This window comes from Vidua macroura, chromosome 10 (genome assembly GCF_024509145.1).
Source record: "Vidua macroura isolate BioBank_ID:100142 chromosome 10, ASM2450914v1, whole genome shotgun sequence".
In the NCBI taxonomy this organism is placed as follows: Eukaryota; Metazoa; Chordata; class Aves; order Passeriformes; family Viduidae; genus Vidua; species Vidua macroura.
In genome coordinates, this window is record NC_071580.1 from 20,144,770 (window position 1) to 20,167,090 (window position 22,321).

The 22,321-nt window shown below is 44.7% G+C and overlaps 1 protein-coding gene across 2 annotated transcripts in view; it reads left to right on the plus strand.

The window, feature by feature from the left end:
* The window catches only part of VPS8 (VPS8 subunit of CORVET complex), a 65,242-nt gene that overhangs the window by 28,163 nt on the left and 14,758 nt on the right, over nucleotides 1–22,321 (plus strand). For both annotated transcript variants that reach the window (XM_053986004.1, XM_053986005.1), the window contains exons 26-40: nucleotides 711–830; nucleotides 1,383–1,454; nucleotides 3,951–4,070; nucleotides 5,128–5,184; nucleotides 5,557–5,639; nucleotides 6,923–7,007; nucleotides 7,995–8,093; nucleotides 11,068–11,157; nucleotides 11,574–11,620; nucleotides 15,536–15,677; nucleotides 16,288–16,377; nucleotides 16,791–16,833; nucleotides 17,617–17,720; nucleotides 18,757–18,835; nucleotides 20,129–20,211. In XM_053986004.1, the coding sequence (XP_053841979.1) occupies nucleotides 711–830; nucleotides 1,383–1,454; nucleotides 3,951–4,070; nucleotides 5,128–5,184; nucleotides 5,557–5,639; nucleotides 6,923–7,007; nucleotides 7,995–8,093; nucleotides 11,068–11,157; nucleotides 11,574–11,620; nucleotides 15,536–15,677; nucleotides 16,288–16,377; nucleotides 16,791–16,833; nucleotides 17,617–17,720; nucleotides 18,757–18,835; nucleotides 20,129–20,211 (1,314 nt within the window). The remainder of the gene's footprint in view (nucleotides 1–710; nucleotides 831–1,382; nucleotides 1,455–3,950; nucleotides 4,071–5,127; nucleotides 5,185–5,556; nucleotides 5,640–6,922; nucleotides 7,008–7,994; nucleotides 8,094–11,067; nucleotides 11,158–11,573; nucleotides 11,621–15,535; nucleotides 15,678–16,287; nucleotides 16,378–16,790; nucleotides 16,834–17,616; nucleotides 17,721–18,756; nucleotides 18,836–20,128; nucleotides 20,212–22,321) is intronic.

Genomic DNA, 22,321 nt, shown 5'->3' on the forward strand with positions numbered 1-22,321 from the left:
CACTTGCAGAGGGTGGCTGGGAAAGCACTTTGCCTGTCAGTTGTCCCTGGGATCCTAGTGTGTACCTGACACATATTCCTGAGTGCTGCTCCAGCCTGGAGCCACCTGCTCCCTTCTGCTGGCAGCCTGCTCTGCTGTGAGCCTGGCTGAGACACTTGCAGCTGGCCCTGCCCTCTTGGTTCCCTGGGACAGTCTGGACACCTCTGTCAGGGGCTCAGTAAAAGGAGTTTATTTTGGAAGATGCCCTCAAATTTCATGAACTTTAAAGTCAGTGGAAGAGACAGAGTTGAAAAGCACCTCAGTCAGTCTTTGCAGTGACAGAAGCTTTGTGCCTCACAGTGAGGGGGCAGATTGAGTGGCTCTTCCCAAGTGAACTGCTGACAAGGAGAGAAGCTGTGCCCTGGATAAGGAGGAGTTGTACAGCTTCCCAGGAAAGCTGCCAGGGAATTTCACACACTTCTGTCTGCAAGTATAAATAAGCCTTTATTTTTGTTTGATCTTAAATTTTGATTGATCTTAAATTGGTTGGTGAGTCTTAGGAGAGGCTGACAATCAACAGAAAACACCACTCAAATAAGAACTGATGGACTCCTAAGGGGCTTTAAAGCTTAAGTGCAGTGTATAACAGTGCTGCTTTCCCACACACTTGTGCTCCCAGTTATCTGAAATCCATAGGAAGTCTGCTGTCCTTGCTTGCCTTGTCCTTGCAGGTGTTTGAGTTCCTGATCCGGCTGCACTCCGCTGAGGGATCTGTGGATGAGGAGGTGTATCCCTATGTTCGGACCCTGCTGCACTTTGACACACGGGAATTCCTCAATGTGCTGGCTCTGGTAAGAGACGCTGGCCTTCTGAGAGGAAAATGCTGTGCCAGTTCTCCCATCATCCACTGAGGTTCCTGTCAATAAATCTGTGCTTTAGCTAAACCAGGAGTTCTTGGCTTGGGGCAGGAACAGTTCTGGTGCTTTTTCTGTAAGATATCAGAGGGAATCACAGTAGTCCTTTGTGGCCTTAAATACAGAGTGATGAACATGACATTACACAGTGAAAGTTCTGGCAACAGAGGCTGTCATTAAAACAGAATAATGTATTTGTAAAGAGTGGTCGAGTGCCTATCTCTATCTCCTTTGTGGAAATATGTCTTTCTTACATTCCAAATTTCTAGAATTTCCTATGTCTATTTGGACCCATTACTTTCACCTGAATGTGTAAAAACCATTTTGGTAGTTACAAAAGAGCAAATTATATCTTGGAACCTGCTGTTTAGGGATATGCAGAGAAAGGACTTAAACCAGCATTGTCTGCTTTGTGGTGTGGCTGCTGCTTTTTGTTTGCTGTTATTCTGAGATATTCTGCTCAAGATGTCAGTGTTTTGTCTCTTGCAGACTTTTGAAGACTTTAAGAATGATAAGCAAGCTGTGGAGTATCAACAGAGAATTGTGGACATTCTTCTGAAAGTGAGTGTGCCTAAAAATGAACTGTTTGTATCTGATTGATTGCATGCAGTGCTCTGCTGTACAGCCTGTAATCTGGAGGAGGTGTTTCCAGTCCTGCCCTGGCTGACACCTCTGAGAAAGTGCTGGGCTGGAGCATGGATTCACCTCAGCCAAAGCTGTAGGTTGGATGTTCAGAAGTGATGATTCATGCACTTTAAATATACTGTCAGAGAGGTCTCCTTTCCTGTGATTTCACCTCGGTGGTGCTCTGTAAAATTTCTCATCTCTGCACCGTTAAGCTTATTTTGATCTGCTGCTCACTGAATCTACTCCCTAGTTGCTTCTGAGCAGGTAAAAAGGTCCCAGGTATCCTGTGTTTGGCAGGGTGCCACTGCTTTTCTGCTGAATCCCTGCTCCCCGTGCCTGAAAATGCTATGTTTGAGATGCAGCATTTCCAGGATGACAGGCCTATCTTTAGTTTAGGAGAGAAGAGGAATGTCAGTTTTCAGCCTGGTGTTCTGGAAATCACTTGTCATCCCCAGCCCCTGTTCCCAACAATGGATGTTCCCATTAAAAGCTCTTGCTGCCAAGCACCGTTTGCTTTCCCCTCCAAGCTGTCACCATTAATCATGAGTGACTCCACTTGGAAGCTGTTTATGTATAAATATACCATAAGTAGCATTTCCCTGTCCCTGTCATCACTGATAGATGAGACAAGGGCATGGTGAGAGACTTGGGTGGCAGTGCTGCTGCAGTGGGCTGAGACAATGCCACTGTGAGGGGTTTTGTGAGCCTGCCCAAGCAGGATGTGGCTCTGAGGGGCGTTTTAGCCCTGTGCTGGCTCAGCCCCTCTGGTTTGTGTCCTGAGCTGCTGTTAGCAGGAGGTGGCACACTGCAGCCGTGTTCCAGAGCTGCTGGGGGTGTGTTCCTGTTGTGGCACCAACAGCAGGAAAGCAGCTTGAGAAGGGTTGCAGCATTGCATCTTTAGGCAAACAATGTGGAGTTAAGAAAATTGTCGGTCCTTTGGTCTGGAATCTGCTGTCCTTTTGGATAAAAGTTAAAAACTCTTGAAACTTTCAATTTAAATTTGTCATTAGCAATAAAGAAAACACCTAGGAAATAGCTGTGCTTTTGAAATAGTTTGGTGAACACAGACGTTCTGCTAATGCTGATCAAAACTTTGCCAAATGAATCATCTATGTGGCTGGTCTGCAGCCTCTGGAAGTTGCTCTATTCCAGAGATGCAATATGTTCACTTTCACATAGACTGACAAGGACCCAGTTTGTGAAAAACAAAGCTAAAATTAATAAAACACTACAGATACTTCAGTGAGTAATTTTTAATGGTGTTAAATAGTGCTGTTCTGACTAGGCTCCTGTAAGAAATAGCCTTTTTAGACAAAAAATGAAAACTTAAAAAGAGTGATTACATTAGCTGGTGTCTCAAGCAGAGCTCTGCTTGATTCTCTAATGTGTCTGGTCTGCCTGCCTCTCTTGTGTCACAAAACCATTAGCATCTCTTGGGGTCTGGAACTCTGGGTCACTTGAAGAAATCAATTGACTCCCCCCAGCTCCGACTGAATGAGATGATAAACTGTGAGCTGCTCCACGGTGAGGCTTTGCAATTCTCCTTTGCAATTCTCTTTGCAATTGCTGCTCCACAGCAATTCTTAGATCTTAGCTGACAAAGTTGTCCAGGTGATGGATTTCCTCCCAAGTTAAACACACTGCTCTTAGAGGGGACTCTCCAAAAAGGGGTATTTCACTTTCACTTAGGGTTTAGGATTTTTTGAAGCAGGAGACAGCAAGTCAGGACACATCAGGCTCATGGTTTTTACATCAGAAGAGGTGAAAAGCACTTCTTGGGTTTCCAATCCCTTTTGTAGTGACTCTTAGATATTCCTTTTTCCTGTAATTTCAAGTCAGGACAGCCACAAGTTTCTCTAAATATTGTTAGACTAATGCTAACAATGTGAGAAAAACTTTTCCCTAAACCTGCAGTTGTTTCTTAGCTATTAGAGTAGTTCTTTGCATGCCACAGTTGAAGTAGTGAAATGAGGCTTGAAATAAGGTGTTTGGGGTTGTTTTCTCCTATAATAATTATACTTTAACCACGTGACAGCATTTCTCTGCTCAGAAGCTGTTCCATGTCCCATGATCAACACAGGCTACACAGGCAGAGATAAATGTGGGTTTGGAGCCTCTTCACACCTGAAAACCAGGGACATACAAGAATTCTTCCCTTGAACAGAGGGTGGAGCCTCTTCAGCTTTGGTACAGAAGTGCTTTAGCAAGGACACATCCACTGCCTGTGTCTTCAGGTGACACAGCTGAATGCTGGGGAAGGGGACTTGTGTTTGACCTTCAGGATGGACTGACACCAAGAGGTGTCTGGGGTAGGAGGAGACACAATGGCTCACAGGGATTTCTTCTTGTCCCAGTTAACTTTCCCAAAGACAGCTGCAGAATCAATTCCTTGTGGGTTTATTTTTCCCTTTTGTCTCCAACATTTCTCAGGTCATGGTGGAGAATTCTGACTTCACCCCATCACAGGTTGGCTGTCTCTTTACCTTCCTTGCCCGGCAGCTCGCCAAGCCCAACAACACCTTGTTTGTCAACAGGACACTGTTTGACCAGGCAAGTATTCCTGAATGTGTGTGACATTCCAAGCAGGATGCACCACTGCAGAAAGCATGGCCAGTGCTGTAGACTGGAGCAGGTCTGGAGGTACTGGTGCATTATAACCAGGTGGCATCTTGCTGGGCTGTTGCTGTGGTTTCCCAGGAGCAAATTAAGACAGACCGTGGAAGCACAGTACAGTGTTTCAGCTTGCTTGTAACTGCATAACATCCTAGGAAGTGTTCAAGGCCAGGCTGGATGAAGCTGTGAGCAATCTGGTCTAGTGGAAGATGTCCCTGCCCATGGCAGAGGGGTGGAACTGGATGATGTTTAAGGTCCCTTCCAACCCATGCCAGTCTGGCATATGTTGTGTCAACTAAAATTACATTAGTGAGCTTATAGAGCACATAAATGTAATGGGTAATTTTTACTTCAGGTGGCCACTACCTTCTCTGCTGTTGGAAAAAGACATTTGCACCAATGCATGCCCAAAGCTTGCATGAGTTAACTTGGTACCCCAGCTTAAGTCCCAGAAGTTCCTGGGTCTAAGGAGGAGGCTTCACTGGCTACAGCAGTGTCGCTGTGATGACAGTAGGGATGTATGAGCACTAATAAGAATTAATTAGAATATGTGTGTCCTTGGTCCTAACTTAACACTGAAGAACTCCGTGGAGACTAAACAGATTTGGATTAAACACTTTCATTCCACGTATATTAAATGTTATGAATTACATAATTTCCTGTTTTCCTGATGAGATGGCACAGTCCAGGAGAGTGGGTCAGTGTAGTGATGCCAGCTGCTTGGTGTGTAGTGTGAGTCTTGTGGTTCCCTGAGTTCTTCTATATTCTCTGGATTCCCTAAAGTTTGGTTCTAGATCCTGGTGAAGAGTCCTGTGTTTCCCTCTCAGGAGTCTTTCAGCAGTTCTCTGCTATTCCAGTATTCCCAGTTTGGTTCCAGGTACATTCAGATGGCCCTGTTGTGTGGTGGTTTGCTGGTGCTCAGGGTGTGTGGTCAGTTTGTGCTCCCAGCTGTGCCAGCCAGGCCTGGCTCACACCAACCTGTACCCTGGCACAGGTGCTGGAGTTCCTGTGCAGCCCGGATGATGACTCCCGGCATTCTGAGAGGCAGCAGGTAAGAGCCTTCCAGGGAATGCTCCTTGGAGCACCAGGCAAGGCCAGACTGTGGAGCAGAATTTGGCCTTGGGAGTGAGTATGGGCTCTGGGTCACATGCCGAAGACAGGGGCATGGGAATATTGGGCAGTGCTGGGCACAGCAGGAGGGAAGGGTCCCACCCCAGCATTGCCTACTGGAACATGAACAGAGGCAGGAAAGTTTTCATAAGCTCATGACCTTCCTATTTAAAGGACTGTCAATTAACAAATCAATAAAGTCAGCCCTGTGTTCTTACCATGTTTAATGGAGCAGGAGCAGTGTACTTGTAGTGACGCTGGCTGTTCAGCTGCTGTTGCTGCCCTATAAATAACTGGTGTTCAATCCCTGCAGGTCCTTTTAGAGCTGCTCCAGGCAGGAGGGATCGTGCAGTTTGAAGAGAGCCGCCTTATTCAAATGGCAGAGAAGGCCGAGTTGTGAGTTGCTGGACACAATATATAAAAACTGCCTTTAAATCTCTTCCATAGATCTTTTTTTGGCTCCACTTTTCTTGTTTCTACTTTATGTTTGGGGTTATTTTCCCTGTGCATTCACATCATGCTTCATTTAATATGTTCACGTTTAGTCCCAGACTTTCTTTCCTGGGTGTTCTCAGAGAAAGCATTGTTAAGAAAAGAAGGGGTAGAGTTGTGGAAGCCCTTCAAGAGAAACCCTGTGGGACTTGATGGGTTTTGACATTCCCTATCCTGGAGCCCAGGCTGCATTCAGAGGTACAGTTGTATATTGGAGTGCTCTACCCTTGGCAGATGGAGGTGCCTGGATGGGGTGAGACCCACAGGTGGATTTAAAAGCATGAAGGGGTCTGGAGCCACCCCCATGGTACTCATTTTAGAATTGAGTAGGAGAGACAAAAACAGTGTCTGGAAAGGCTGAAAATTTCCAGCATCTCCTTTAGATGCTTTATGATTCCAGAAAGAGTCTGTCATTCCAGAGCAGAGCCAGCCAGGGAAGACGTCTTCATCCAGGCCATGAGTTTGGGTGTTATATGAATGGATCCACTATGCTACAAAGGACCAGAGGGAGAACAGTGCAGGGTGTGCCATGCCTGTTCTCCTATGTGTCCTAGAAGGAGTAACTCAGTCAAATTTTTCAGATTCAATAAACACATCTTTTCTCCTTGCTTCAGAGAATTTGACAGCCAGGCCCCCCAGCTCAGCCACTTTCAGAGCTGAAAGAGCTATAGTGTAATATTAATTATCAGACTCTTGATTTGGTTTGACTCAGTTACATCTGATTTTATGTAAAGTCTCAAAATATTGAAGATGTTTATTAAAATGTGAAGGTAGGAAGCTGTGTCATAACACATTGTTGAGTCATGTTCAGTGAATTTCTTCAAATAAGTGTAGTGGATTGACCTAACTTAGAGCAGAGTGTTGTGGAAACAAAGAAGATCATCTCTTGACAGCAGAACCTGTGAGACCTGATTCATTAAGAGTTGTTATCCTCTCTCCCTTGTCCCTCCCCTTAGTAACTCCTTTTCTCTGTTCTGTGTGATAATTTCCCAGAAGAAGGAGCTTGATGGGCAACCCTGATGGGTTGAGGTTGGCCTGAGGCTGGTACAAATGGCACTCCAGCACAATGGAGCCACCCAGCCTGTATGCTGAAAACCCCAACATAAGACACTTCCAAATGCTGCCTGTCTCATGTGCTGGCTCAGCTGAGTGCTTTTTCTGATGTGGGAAGTTTCCCTTCCTTTCAGCTATCAGATTTGTGAGTTCATGTATGAACGGCAGCTTCGCTATGACAAAATCATCGGCTGTTACCTGCGGGATCCCCTGAGGAAGGTGAGTAACTCTGGTGCTCCTGACCTTTCTACTTCGTGGCCATGCAGCCTGTCCTGCTGGCCACAGTGACTGGGCACAGCTGCCTTGCTCTTCTAGCATAATTACCTTAAAAATGCCCTTAACAGTTCAGGTTTCTTAGTTGTAGTCAAAGCTGTTTGTGTTTAGTGGAGAGGAGCTGATTTTTTTTTTTTTAAATGTCAGAGTTTTCTTTTATTTTTAAAATTTTTAAATGTAGTGCTAGTACATCAAACCTGAGTGCAAGGTGGGATTTACTGCAGATGTGGCTAACTGCAGTACTTCTTTGTTTCTGCTATTGGTTCCCCCATCTTTTCCCCTGGACACAGTCTCTCTGCCCTTATTATCTCTCTGTCATTACCTTCAGCATGCATACCTGCCACAGTTTTTGATGTATTCCCTTCCCTACCACCAACAGAAGTGGGGATGAGAGTCTGGCAAATGTGACCTCACCAGGTCCTTATAAATCCACAATGCTGAATGTTGTGTAGGTGAAGGAGTCAAAAGAGGAGGGTGTGATAATGAGGTGGTCGAAAACCTTGACAACAGGAGAACACCTGAGCTGGGGACAGTGCAGGAAGAGCCTGGGGGAGAGGCCAGTGTCAGGGAGGAGCTCAGGAATGTGCTGGGAAAACTGAGCTACTCTCTGGCAGAGTGTTCTGTGCTCCTAGTTCAAGTGATGTCCTGTCCTTTTTCCCTGTGGGCAAGAAGGAGACATTTCTAGTAGGGGAAGAGCAATTCTCTTTGACCTCAGTGCTTAACACATTAGCACCAGGTTCCCCTCGGCTCTCTTTTCCTTCAGAAACTCTTTAGGAACGTACAGCCTCCCTGAAGATAACTCATCCTGACCTACTTGGAAAAGACTAGCCCTGAGGTCATGCCAAGGCTGCTGGAAACACTGGTTTCCAAAAGCCAGTGCTGTCAGTGATGCTGCATAACACACTGCAGCATTTATGGGTTTGTGCCTTACAGGAAGAAGTTTTCAGCTACATTCACAACATCCTGTCCATGCCTGGCTACAGTGCTGAGGAGAAGCAGCTGGTGTGGCAGAAAGCTTTGGACCATATAGAGGTAGGTACAGTACATCCTGCACCCACAGTCCCTCAGCTCCTGCTAATGGCTCTGGGATCTGCTGGGTGCTTTTCCAGAAGCACAAGTGTCCAGTGCTGAGTCACAGCTGTTGAGACAGCTCTGACGTGAGCTCCGAGCTCTCACACATTAGTGTAAGTGCCTCTCAGATTCAGCCTGGCTTCCTTGGCTTCCTGGTTTCAAGTGCTGCTCTTTGGATAATGGTGCCTTCTCAGGGGTTGATGGGTAGTGAGTGCTGCGGAGTTGATGCATAGTGAGTGCTGTGGAGCAGGAGAGGGATCCATTAGCAAATGTTCCATCTCCTGACCATGCAGCAGCAGCAAGGCAGGATACGGACATCACTGACCTCACAGGCTGTGGGATCCAGCTCCTCATCCTGATTCCTCACACTGAGAAGTGCATTGAGCCCTGGTGCCCTGGCACTGCTAACCTGGGGGATGATGGGGTCATGACTTCTGTGTAAGACACAGGCGCTGCTAGACTTCTCTAACTAATAATTTTTCCTATGTCTTCAAGTCTCTGTTGGCTTCAGGGGATGAAGATGTCTGAAATGATTGTCCAGTCAGTAGGTGTGGGGAATCTGTAATATTTCTAGTTCCTGGAAGGTGCTGTCAGTCCCCACCAGGGTGATCTGGAAATAAGCCAGGAAGATAATTGTGTAAAACAAGCCTTGCAGACAACACTCCTTAGCAGAAAATGACCACAGAATCTGTATCCTGTGAGGCAGACAAAAAGCTAATGTGCACATCCAGAGTACTTTTAGTTTCTACCAGCATCTACAAGTAGTGCATGACTAATGAGAAAATGGACCAAGAGGGAGAGTGATTCAAAAGGTAATGCACAAAGAAACCCTGTGAATGCTGCTGCCTGACAGTGGCTCACTGTGCCTCTCCAGAGGCACTGGCAGAGCTGTGGGACTGGTGGGGATGGTTGTGCTGGGTCTGAGCAGGCCTGACTCATTGCAACCTCATGAGAGCAACTGGGGTTCCAGGTTGGGCAAGCTGGAGCTGCTGTGCTTCTTCTTGTGTCTGCTTCCTTCTTCTGATGCATCCCTGGTCCTCCAGAGAGCTGCTGGGCAGGTGATGGGCTCTGTGGGTCAACTTTCGTAGGTGCTGTCACCAAGATCAGCTCCCTGATTCATTTTGACATCTTCTATTTCCCAGGATTGGTAAACCAGGTGATTTAGCAGCCTGATGGCTGCTGTGGGCTTTTGTCCTTTTCCATTGTGTTAATCCTGTTCTCAGACATTCAAAAGACTTGGAACAGTAAATAATACTTTACTTTGCTGGGGTGAAACTGTGATTTCAGGTCTTAGGACAGCTGTCATTTGCTGAGGTATGAATGCAGCAAATCAGCCTCTTCAGGCAAAACTAGCAGTGTCTGGAGAGAATTTCCTGGTGATTGTATGGCAGAAAGTGGAGTTTGTGATCAGTGCCACTTTTCATTTTTCCCATCATACCACAGGCATTGTTCATTGATGTTTATCTTTAAAAAATAAACTCTGTTCTCTTCAGTCACACAAGGGTCCTTTTCCACCCTCGTACCCACATGTCTTGTGTCAGTTCTGTTCCCTCAAGGGCCGTCTAAGCAGTACCATGTTTGCAGGTTCTTCACACCTGGGAGAGGATAGAAACCCAAGCACCAAACGTTTTGCTGGGGGATGGGCTCTGAAGGTTGCACTGATTCCAGACAGGGAGATTGGGGCAACCCCCGCCAGCCTGACAGTCCTGGAGACTCCCAGGGAGGGTTTGTCCAGAGAGAGAAATAGATTAAGGCAGTCCCACTGCATCCTTTTGTGTCCCTCTGCACTGCTGTGCTTAGAGATCTCCTGGGTGCTTTGGACTGCCTGGGTTTGTGGGGTGAAAGAGTCGTGGGGACACAGTGAGGGGCTGAGCTTGTGCAGTAAAGCTGTGGGGTCAAACACTGCAGAGCTTCTTGTGGAGCAGGCAGATTTTCCTCTAGAAACCTCACCAAAGGCATTGTTTGTGACAGCTTTTCCTAAAGAGCTCGTGGAATGGTCAGGCTCTTCCTTGCTTCCCTTTGCCCCAGTCTGTTGTTGGCATTGGCTTTATTCAGTGGCTGCTGTGTCTGTGTGGAGGCTAAACCTACTGCTAAGGAACTTCTTCAGTTTGGGTTTTTTTCCAGATGTACATTTCTGAAAATTTTCTTTCTTTACTGCTGTAACAGTTGATTTTGTTCAGTAAAGAAATGTTTTCTCATTTTTAGGTTCAGCAAGGGCCTTTGGGAAGGGTTATCAGGTGCACAGTATTGTTTTGCAGCAGTTGCTTGTCATTTATTTGGAAATGTGGGTGCATTTGGAAGGGTTAGATGCAAAAAGCTCACATTGCAGGCTGTGTAAACTTCCATGATATGAAGCCTTTTAGCTCAAGCTTGACAGAAAGCAAACCCACAGGTATCTAAATGATTCTTGTTTCCTTGTATTGCAATAAAGAAATTGCTTTTTCATGTCTGGACAGGTATCAGTTATGGTGAACAGTTACAGGAAACTTGCTTTTAAACCCCTGGTTTGATTCAGTTCAAGCCAGTTAAATACTATTTCCATTGGACTGAGAAATTCCCACAGGCTGGTTGTTTCCCCTTTCCTGCTGGCTCACAGTTAGCACTGGGAATGTCTTGTTGGCAGGGGGTAAAGGCAGTTGTCAGAAAACTTGATTAATAACTTCTCTCCATAGGACTGAGGTAGGTTCTTGGTGTGAGGAGTTTTATGTTCTTCAAGGACTTGTGTGTAGCAAAATCATCAGCTTTCAAAAATCCTTTTTTACCAGCTACCCTTCTATTTTTTCTATACCTCTCTATGTGCAATGGTGTTTGTTATCTTACACTTGCATCTCAGCAAAGGTGCAGTTACAGTATGTATGGGCTCAGTGGTGCTGCATAATTATATTGCCTGTGAAGTCAAAAGGAATTAATTTGGTTGTGTTTTCCCCCCCAAAAGGAGCTGCTGGTGCTGAGCCCAGGTAAAGCAGCTGACCTGGCAGCCATTCACTTCAGCGAGCAGCTCGAAAGCATCATCTCCAACCTGCAGGTGAAGTGTCAAACTCCATTAGTTTGGGGCTTCTGTACAGTAGGGATGTCATTCCTGTAGGAAATGATTGCTAAGAGTCATGGTGAGTTATGGCTGTGTCAGAAACAGAAGAAAAATAGGCTATAGCTACTCACTGATAGGAATTGCTACATCTCAGTTATTTGGCCTATTTGTAGAGTTCTGGCCATAAAAATGTATAAGCTCAGAGCTGTTGGCTGCAGCTTTTAGTTGGGGTTCATATGGCTTGGAGTCCCAGAGCAGAGCTGTTGTCAGCCAAACACAAGACATACCTAAAGCAGCTCCTTCAGGAGGCAGCAGCTGGGTACTGTGTTTTCTTCAGTGGATATAGTTTAAGGATCACTGTTGTACAGCATTTTATTTAAAATAACAATACTGTATCTCCTCCTGTTGTACAGGACCAGTTCTTGCTCTTCCAGTTCCTGAGGAGTCTCCTTGATCCAAGGTATGTAGAAAGTTGACTGTTTACAAACTGCAGTGTAAAGACATGGACTCAAATCAGTTCTTTGAACCAGTGCATCAATAGCCAGCCTATTAGCCTATCAATAGCCAGATCAGGCTTGGGACAGGTGACCTGCTCCTCAGGGTGCCCCAAGCTGAGGAGAGCAGCCCAAAAGAAGCATTGTGGGGAATGTCCTTCAGGGGAATCCCTGCCTATGGGACTCTAGTGCTGTGGGCTCTAGTGCATGGAATGTGCAGCCTCTGGCATGTGGGGGGGAGCTTGGGCACTGCTGCTCCAGCTGCTCCAGAGGGCTGTGGAATGGTTACCCTAGGGCTGGAGCACTCATTTCTCTTCTCATCAATGGCATCTTCTCTTCCTAACCCCCTGCTTTGGTTACTTGACTGAGGTGCCTGAGTTTAACATAAACAGAAGAGCATTTTGGTCAGCTGACATTTTTAATTTCTCTCTTGTTTCAGAACTGCTGCCATATTTCACTGCAAGCTCCTCTTTTCAACTACTTGCTTGCTCCATCTGTGCCTGTTCTTTCAGTGCTTCAGCACTGAGGGTTCTCTTTCTGTTAAATCAGTATCAAATGCTACAAGGCATTTATATATGCACAGCTCCTGTTGCTTTCAAGCAATTGTTAATGCAGCTGAGGGAGAGATCTTGGTTTGTCAATTAATTACAAATTAATTGTGCTTAATGAAGAGGAGGAGTAGGAAAGGGCAATATTATCTAAATCCAAGTGTCAATGTTTCAGTTTTTATTGAAGTGGAATAAAAAGCATGCTTTGGAAACCAGAACCTGGAAATAATCAATCACATCTTGGATTTTGTTAGCATGTATATTAAGGAAAAAAACCAACCAAGCCAAACCCCCAAACATACATTTTGTTCTTTCCTGAGTTTTACAGACATGTTTGTGTAGAAGATGTTAATTTCCACCCCTCCTGTTTTCTCCAGGGTCAAAACAAAATCAAGAAATATCTTAGTTGGGTTTTATAGGAAAGAAATCAGATTATTTAGTTAATCAATGATTAATTGATAAAAAAAAAGTAGTTAAGCAGAAATGAAACCCAGCTGGCTGTTAAATAGGACTTTGTTTATGCTGTGGTTTCACTTACACCCAGTAAAGGTAGTAATTAACCTGGATTCTAATCTTACGCACAGAGTGCCTCCCATAATCTCTGAGTAATAAACAGATCTAATTTCACTCTACCATAATTAGAGCTAAGTAGACCCATTTCTCCTGTAGTTACCTTCTGATCATGGGCAACACGTGATGTGATCAAACCAGCAATGGGAAACTACGTTGTGCATCTGATCTCCCCACAGCTCTCAGCTTTTCCCTCAAGGATGCTGTTCCATGTGGTGCACTAGGCCACATGGCTTTTTCTTAATAACACTCAGATCCTGAGGTCTGTTCTCAGGAAAAAACAACTGTGAAAACTGAAAAACTGTGTTTTCTTCTAAGACCTATTGAAAGGAGCTGAACTGTATCCTGGGAGAGGCAGGGAAGGAGATGAAATCTTGCTCTGTAGATCTTACTGCAGATGCACCTACACTTTGTAGTATATTTATACATAAAATAGTGATTAGGCTCTTCTGCAACATCTGTCTCTTTTCATCCAATCTAGATGTTTATATGTTTTTGTGAAGCAAAATTTTTATCGAAATAAAGATTCTTAGAGCAATAAATGAGCTTTTTAAGGTCTCAAATACAAATGATTGCTTGATCATATGGGGACAAGACTCATCATGCTGGTCTAACTATCTGAGTTGGTGGAATTGCATTAGGGATTAATTTAGCCCATTTAATTTAGCTAGAGATTTATTTTTAAGGAGGTAGAAGGGGGAAGGGAGGAAACAGGGTTAACAGGAATTGCCTGGGGAAATTAAAACCAAATGTCTGAATGTTTGTAGCATAAAGCAGCCCCAGGAAAGAGAGAATGTAGTAGGGATTGCTCAGCTCATTAATCACAGTCTTTGCTACGTTTCCATTTTAAACTCTGGAGTTTTTTCCTCTATAAAAAACCCAACACAGTGAAGCATTGTCTGTTGGCATTTGTGTTTATGTATTATACCAACAATATTAACTTACTTAGAAAGGCAGTGTTCTGGGTTTATAAATGTAGTAACAGACTCCTAAACCATGAGGGTTTGTCCCAAGGGCTCTCCTCTGTGCCCAGCTGCCTGTGACACTTGCAGGGCTCCCTTGTGCCAAGTTTCATGAGAAACCAGTGCTTCTCTCTTGCTTTTTGGAAAAAGTATGGCAGGGGAGACATTGGATATGATTATATTGGAGTCAAAAGATCCCATGTAGCTGAAGAGGACCTGCAAGTCTCAGGATTGTCAGTTAGTTTTAGAAATTATCAAAATCCACCTTTCTTTCCATTGTCTCTTCTCTGCATTTGTTGATGAAATAAATGGCTGAGGGAAGTGTGAGCTTGCTCATAAAATCATGAATACTTGGTACCAGAGTTATTTCCAGATTTGAAGTTTGTTCTCATGCTATAGGTGCATGATTTGCCATTTTTCCTATCTTGACAGACAAGAGATCATTTTAGATAGTGTTTTATTTTAGTCTACCCATAGAAAGAGGAGAGTAATCAGCCCCTTGCAGGCACTGGGGGAGTTTACAGGGTGTTTGTTGTGGGAGGAGTGGATGGTGAATGCAGAATTTAGGGTTCTTGTTTGGTCCTTCAAGGTCCACTCTTTGCAGTCAGAAAAAAAGACTTTGGGCACAGTTTTTGTGAAGTTGTGCTCATACTTTGCACCCTGTGATCAGTAAATGGGTGGGCTTTTGTGTCTGGGCATGTTGCACTTATAATCATTGCAATCACAGTAAGCTGCTCTCTTGGCTTGCTCAAGCCACAGCATTCTCCTGGCCTTTCTTGGAGTGTAATATGCCTTTTCTAACTCCTAGGAAAGAGAGGGTATTGGATATCAGACTTTTTCCATCCCATGGCTGTAGGATTTGCACACTAACAGATCTCCTGCTTAGGAATTTGTGTTCAGAAAGGTAATACAACTCAATATATACACCCTGATCCATTTCCTTTCCTAGAAGGAGCTTCAGCAGAAACCCCTGTTTTGTAGCCAGGATAAATTTCCACTGTTTCTTTGTGCAATGCATAGAATTGCCATGGGAAGTGTAACGTGCAGTGGCAGAGAGCTGCTGTTCATTTAAGGGTTGCAGGTGCTGTGTCTGGCTCCAGGAAAGCATCATCCTTTCCCTCCTCACTCCAAAGTCTCCTCCTTCATGTTGCTCTTTTTAAAAGCAAGACCAGCAGGAAACTGTCAGGACAAAGGGACATGGGCACTGCTCACAATTCTGTTCTCTCTTCTGTTTCTGCACATGAGGAGTTTCTTAATAATGAGCCCACTGATTGGAAAATGGGGATATTTCTCTAAAAGAAGTAAGAGTTCCTTTCTTAGTGAGGTAGATCAAAGGGGTGAAACATTAAAATGTGGTAAAGGAAGTAAAAGAAGAATTTCAGTAGCAATAAGCAAAAGGAACACATGCAGAGCAGGTCTGTAGGACATACACAATCAGGATCTGGACAGTACACTCAGATTATAAGGTTACATTGAGGAAATGAGGCTAATTCTTTGTGCCTCTCTGCCATGGAGTTGCTGGAGATGGGTCTGTGCTGGTCTCTTTCTTCACAGGGGTCTTTGAGAGTTTAATTTGTACTAAGGCATCAGGATGATATGTTGTGGAACAAATGAAATGGCTGCTGAGAGACCTCCAGCACCAGTAACTAGTAGAAGTAGCATAATTTTCCTCTTAAAACCAGATTTTTAAACTTCAGTATTAAAGATAAAAGCAATGCACAATTGAATAAGAAACTTTTCTTCCCAGCCAAATTTCTGGGCTAGAGTTTGATTTTAGTCTCTTGTGCCTGTTTTATTCCAGAGAAGGCATTAACCAAGATCTGCTACACCTCCCACCCTGTATCACTGAGCAGTTCATCGAACTGCTCTGTCAGTACAGCCCAGACCAAGTTTTGGAGACACTCAAAGTTCTGGAATGCTGCAGACTGGAGGAAACCATCCAGGTAGGGAAGAGATGTATGATCTCAGAGGCCATGGGATGCATTCAAATCAGCTCCTACCCCTTTAAAGTGCTGTAAAGATACTTTACTTTGGCTTGGATTAGTTCCTGGATGCTCTTCCAATCTGTTTCTAGTACTCTCTGTCCCTCTGAGCTGCTAAACTGCTCTCCTGCAGCACAGGTGGATATATTTAATAGACTAACACTGAGTTGGGTCTCAGGGCTAATAAGAAAGGGCTGTTAGTGCTCTGAAGCTGCTGAGAAACTGCAGAGTAGAGGGTGGCTGTGTTGCTGCTAATTAATCATGTTGGGAGTATATGAAATCACGGGCCTGGGGTTTTTGGAAAGCAGCGCTGCCAAAATCTACCTTGTGCTGGGAGAGCAACTGTTCCTTCTCTGTATGGAAATTGTACCAGTAATTTTTGAGTGCTGGTGGTGGCAATAGTGCAAGCAGAGAAATAAAAGGAGATGCAGGTGGGCTGCTTAGCCTGGGTAAAGTGCCTGTGAGCACAGGCACTCCCAGCCCTGGCCATCTGCTTGACATTGTCTGTGGATAAACAAACACTGGCAGTTTTCTTCAGACACACCTTTACCTTTTTTTCCTTTCAACTCAGATAACCCAAAAACATCAGCTCCATGAAGCTTCTTCATATTTACTAGAGAAGAAGGGAGATATCCATGGTGCCTTTTTGGTTATGCTTGAGGTACAGTACTCCCAAATCCGGAATGTGGCATTGTTACCATGCCATCAGCATGGTGGCCTGTGCTCAGTTTGGATGTTATCCTTGTTCCTCCACTAGAATCCATGGAATTTGCCTCCTGTCAAATACCAATAAATTGAGGTGTCTGCATACTCAGAACATGAGTATATTTTTCTGACAAATCTTCAAACATTTAGAAGATAGTAGATGCTGAAATTTGTTTTTCATAGCCAAAAATTATCTTTCAGCTCCTGCTTTCCTTTTCGTATTTGGAAAGATGTTTATGCCATGTTAGTTGTGCTGGGGATGAAAACGGGGGTGAGCCTGTGTAACCACACCTTTGAGAAACATTTCTATCAGGATTCTTGGGATTAAACTCCCAAATTGACTGTTCTGTGTCCTCTCTTTTGTTTCAGCGATTGCAGAGCAAGTTGCTGGTGCTTACTCAAGATGGTGAAAGTAAGACTGAGTTAAATTCCATTTTCTATTAAAAACAGACAGATCAACACAAAATGTGAAGTACTTGTGTCTGACACCTGGTATAATGAGATGGTTTCAGGTTTCTAGGCATTTGTTTCAGGTTTCTAGGCATTGTAGTGACACTGTTCATATGGTAGCTACTTGGATGACACTCCCTCACTCTGGTGTTCTGATCTTGGTAGAGACCTCGAACACTCTGAGGGATGGTTTGTGTGTGTGTGTGGTCAGCTGCCCTGCCAGCTTTTCCTGTTGGGACTGCTCCTCTCACTGGCTTACCAAACACATTTCCCATGTCAGAATCCATTCAAACTCATTACTGAGCTTCAGCTGGCATTATATGGGAACAGTGATGGGAGACAGATTTTTTGAACGCAAATTTCTCGGATATATAAATAAGAATGTTCTGCCCACAGAAAATGAGTGTATGCACAGATGTGCTGTTCACTAGCCCAAGGACTCATGGGCACCTAATTAAATGCAGTGCCCATAGTTGTTACTTAATTGTATCCTAAACCACAGCTAAGATCTTCCTTATTTGATTGAATGAAATGTTTTACTTGCCCAATTTATTGTGCTATTCAGGAAAAATGCCAAAAATCAGAACTTGTCTTTATAATGTAGTTGCTGACCGTCCTGAGCAGACTTTAGATGAACAGCATGATTTTATTTTGCAGAAGGATTGATAGTTAACTTATCTAATGGGAGTTAACTTGTCTAATAGTTTTTATGATGATAATTTGCTTTTCCCCCTCTGACACTTAGGCTCAGCTGAACCCTCCTTGCTAGTGAATATTGAAGATACTTTAATGAAAACAATTGCTCTTTGCCAGAGGAATTCGCATAGTTTAGACCAGCAACAGCGAGAGGTAAGGTAGTCAAAAATGTGTCACCAGAATCAACCAAGGCCTCTGTGTCTCCTGAGGCTTTGCCTCATATGGCTCTTGCTCTCCACATCCATTGGGTTCTGGTATGTCCAGGCAGTCACTGTGTGCCTCTCCTTGTGGTCTCCCTGTGGTACTTCAGGGTTTGGAGCCATAAGAGTGAAATCCTCACTCATGAGGGTGAAGCACAAAGCAAAGTTCAGGTCAGAGGGAGGAAGGGATGAGACCATGGCCTTTCCCCCTTTCCAGCTCCAGATGGAAGTTGGGCACAAATGTCAGTCAGACACTGCAGAGGCACTGTGAGCCAGCTTCCTGGTGACACAAAGCTGCTGCTGCTGTCACTGTGGCTGCAGAGCTGTTCACAGCCCTTGAATTGAGCATCAGCCTGGGCTCTCAGGGGGGAGGCAATGCAGCTGCCTTGAGCTCTTGCAGAGGGAGCTGCCTTTGCCCATCCCCTCAGACTGATGTTATGTTTCTGCTTTGCCCATGTCAGTGACACAAAGGCATCTTTAGTCCTAAGATTTCTGAATAATTTATGTAATTTCTGAACTCAGAACAGAGAATGTTCTTCCCATGCCTGAAGAGGTGGCATGGCTGGAAGTCAAGAACTCTAATTTCTTCACAAGCACTGCTCAGTGTGAGAGCTGACCTGCTCCATTTCTTCCCTGCAATGGTGTCATTCTACAACAGATAGGAAGAGAATTTAGAAATCTCTTTCCATTTGGGATCCATTTACTGTGCTACCCACTCTGTGAGCTATCTCTACCCTGGAGAGTTTGCCTCTCACATGGGGAAGTAGTTGGGGACTGAATGAAGCAAACATACGTTGTTGCCACAATTCCAGTAAAGTGCTTTGCTCTGAGGTTGCTTTACCATGTTTCAGCTCTGTCCCACAGCAGTCATCAGAAGTGCAGTTCTGTTCTCAGAATGTGGAACTGAGTCTTGGCCGGTGACCTCTGACATTGCTCACAGCTCACTGCCCTGTCCTTACTGGTTCTTTGCTCACATTCCTTGATTCCAGGCCCTTTGGTTTCCCCTGCTTGAGGCCATGATGTCCCCACAGAAATCCTCTGGTTCGTCGCAGTGTCCACATTCTGAATGTGAGTACCTTGGCATTTGTGACCCCAAATAGTAAAAGCTGTGTGCTGTCTTTCCCCTGATGAATGAATAGAAGTTATGTTACTCCATTCCTAAATATTCTTCTCCCTGACTGGCAGGAGCATGGGTTGGGTGTCTGGTAGGCTGCAGCTGTCAGGTGGATAGGGTTTTTTTTAATTTGCTTTATTTTGTCCTGTGTGGAAGAAGAAGCCTACCACAGGCTGTGCTAATAAGTTGGTTGCAGTGAGGATGGTCCTTGAAGGAGCCAAGGTGCACAGTGTGTACAAAAGCTCTGTAGGTTGTAGTCAGCACTTGGGGAACTCCTGAGGTAATACTCTGACATTGTGCATGCCCAGCCCTTTTGTACACTTCTGCCTGCACCTGTCTGCCATGTATAAAATTAGTGGGACTTGAATACACCAGCTAAATTCTCTACTCCACTTCTGAGTCAGCAGCACACCTTGAACAGCAGCCTCCCTTTTTGGGAGAGATAAGAGTAGCTAAAAAGGGCTTAGATGCTTTGGTTTTGACACTCCCCAGCAGGGAAGAATGTGGAGCTGCTGGAGCGAGCCTGGAGGAGGCACCAAGGTGATCAGAGGGATGGAGCAGCTCTGCTGTGAGGAAAGGCTGAGGGAGCTGGGTTAGATGGGATTTTGGGAAGTAATTGCTCTCTGTGAGGAAGGTGAGGCCCTGGCACAGATTGACCAGAGCAGCTGTGGTTGCCCCATCCCTGGAAGTGTCCAAGGCCAGGTTGGATGGGACTTGGAGCAACCTGAGGTAGTGGAAGGTGTCCCTGCCCATGGCAGGGGATGGGACTGGATGGGCTTTGAGGTCCTTTCCAACCCAAACTACTCTGGGATTCTCTAAATAATGTCTTTTGCTCCATCCCAGACCCCTCCTAGGAAGATCTAGGATCTAGGAACAAGTTTCATGCAAAGGTCAATGCTGGGAAGTCTTAGAGTCTGTGGGCCATAACACAGACAAGGATCCAAACTGGGATTTGGTAGCAATAGGAAAAGTGAATGATGGTGTTACCAACTAAGTGAAAATGTGGGTGTTTACTACAGGGGGTGTGAAAGGGAATACAGAGGTATTGTGGGATCAAAACCTTATAAGCACCCTTTATGTTGCAAAAAGCTGTGTGCTTAGTGCAGTACATGCAGGAGAAAAAATACATAAAAGCTATTTTCAAACCAGAAACCATGACCTGAAATAAAACTCTATCTATAAGACTGATCTCTCTTTACTCCTGGAATCCTAATGAACTGCTGTGGCTGTTATGTTTGACATTCCAGCTTTGAAAAGTTTGACAATGCAAGTGCTGAACAACATGGCTGCATTTATTGCTCTTCCCTCAATTCTGCAGAGGATTCTCCAGGTGAGTTCCTGAAGGGAAGGAGGTTTCACCAAGCTGTGGGAGAAGGTGTTCCCAGCTTGCTGGAGATCAGATCAGCTAATTGTCTGTTCAGTGTTTCAGTAAAAGTTCTGTTGGTGAAACACAAGGTGTAAAAGCTGATAGAGTTACCTGGGGAGACATGTGGGAACACACAGACCTGTGAGAAGGTAATTGAAGTAATTCCTGCAAACCAAATAAAATAGTACTTCAGAGGTTGCAGTTACTTGGAACTGAAACTTGGCAGGTTCAAGGGCAAAGCCACAATGAATTTCTCAAAACTTGGCATTTAATTTGTTGAAAGCCTTTTAGTGAAGGCTCTGGGATGGTCAGTTGTGAAGACACTACAGCAAAGTGTATAGGCTTTGCAAAAAGATCATGATTGGGCCCAAAATATTATTGGTGGTGCAATATTATTTTAGAGATGCAGTTAGTGAGTAGCAAACTTGCAGAAGAACTAATCTTAAGCAAGACCTTGGGTTGAGTGATCACAGGCAACTATAAATTGTTAATTTACAAAACAGATGAAAGTTGATGTTGGGATTTAATAACAAACCTTGAGAAATGCAGAAAAGGAATTAGAAGAATTGTCTGTGTTGTGGAGTGGAATGATTGAAGGGTTGAGAAACTGTTCAGGGTTTCTGTTCCAGGTGAGAGAGGAAAAGGGCTTACAGCTTCACAGGGTGAACACACACCTCTAGCAGCCTCTTGGTTTGATCTTAATATTACACACAGTCTTGAATTTTGAACAATCTCCTAAGATAGCAAAGCATGTTGCAAGAGAGTGGATAAAAAGTGTGTTCAAATGAAATGTGGTTTTATCAAAGGGAGTGTCAAGGAAACCTAATGGCTCTGCAATAACTTATTTAGTCAACTTTTAGCTGAGGTTTCGGTATAGTTTCCTCTTGGGCTTTGTTTGATGTTTAATGTAGGCAGGAAAGGATGGAGAAGTTGTGAGTGAATGGGAGGCTGCCAGGGAAGGGAGGCTTCCCTGGGTTGTGCTGAGGATTGCCAGGATGGGGTGGGAGTCAAAGCAGTGACCACACTGCTAACACAGCTGGGAGGTGTGACAGTGTGGAGGAAGATCCTGTTCTCCTTTGGGATGAAGGGAGAGTCTTGCTGATGGCAATCTTTACATATTTCATTCTGTTTCTGTTCTGATGGACTCTTCTAGCAGTAGTAGAAAATCCCTTCTCCAGGGGCTGGCACTGATGTCCTGGAGGCAGCAGGGGAGTGAAATGTTCTGTCTGTTGTAGAGGGAAGTGGTTGGTGTGATAGCTCTGCTGGGGAGGCTGAGGGGATGCTTCATCAGGTGAAGTGCTTTACTGAGAAATGGGTCAGGCATCACTGAGAGCAGCGTGTGCAGCTCTGCTCACTGGGTTTGGAAGCAGGGGGGAACTGCTCCTGCTTATTCCACCACCCTGGACAGCCTGACAAATTCAGTCTGACTAAAGAGAGATTTGGAAAGGCAGATTTTTTGAACAACTAGAGCAAAAAAATGATGACTTCTTAAAATGCAGAGAAAAGGACTGAATTCCAGGTAAAGTATCAGAAGTTCATAAAATGGGGCAGTAATTGGTACCTTGTAGCTGAAAAACAGGTGTAGGAAAAATAACATCATACAGAACAAGAGAAGATCCTATGGAAGGGGAGGTGGTGTTGATATAAAGGATCTCTAAGTTGACTTTGCCTCTTAACACTTACTCTTCTATGGATTTCACTCACACCCGTGTATTTGCAAACCCCTGAGGTGTGTGGAGTGATGTGACTTGGATTGTTTGTGGGCAGCAGAGAGGCTGTGAGCCCCTCACTGCATCCTGGGGATTCTCTGACATGCCAGCAGCTCAGCTGTGTCCTTCAGAAATCACTGGCTGCTTTCACCTCTGAAGATTTTCACCTCTGAAACTCACTTAAGCCTCTCCCAACCTCTTATCCTCCTCATTAGGAGATGGGGTCTTCTGAGAGCTTGCCTGTGCTGAGTCTCACCAGTCTGCTGCCTTCAGTGCTTGGCACCTCCTGTGGGGACAGTGTCCTTTGTTACAAGACAAACGCTTCACTGAACCCTGTGCTCTTGTCCTTAACCCCCACATTTCCA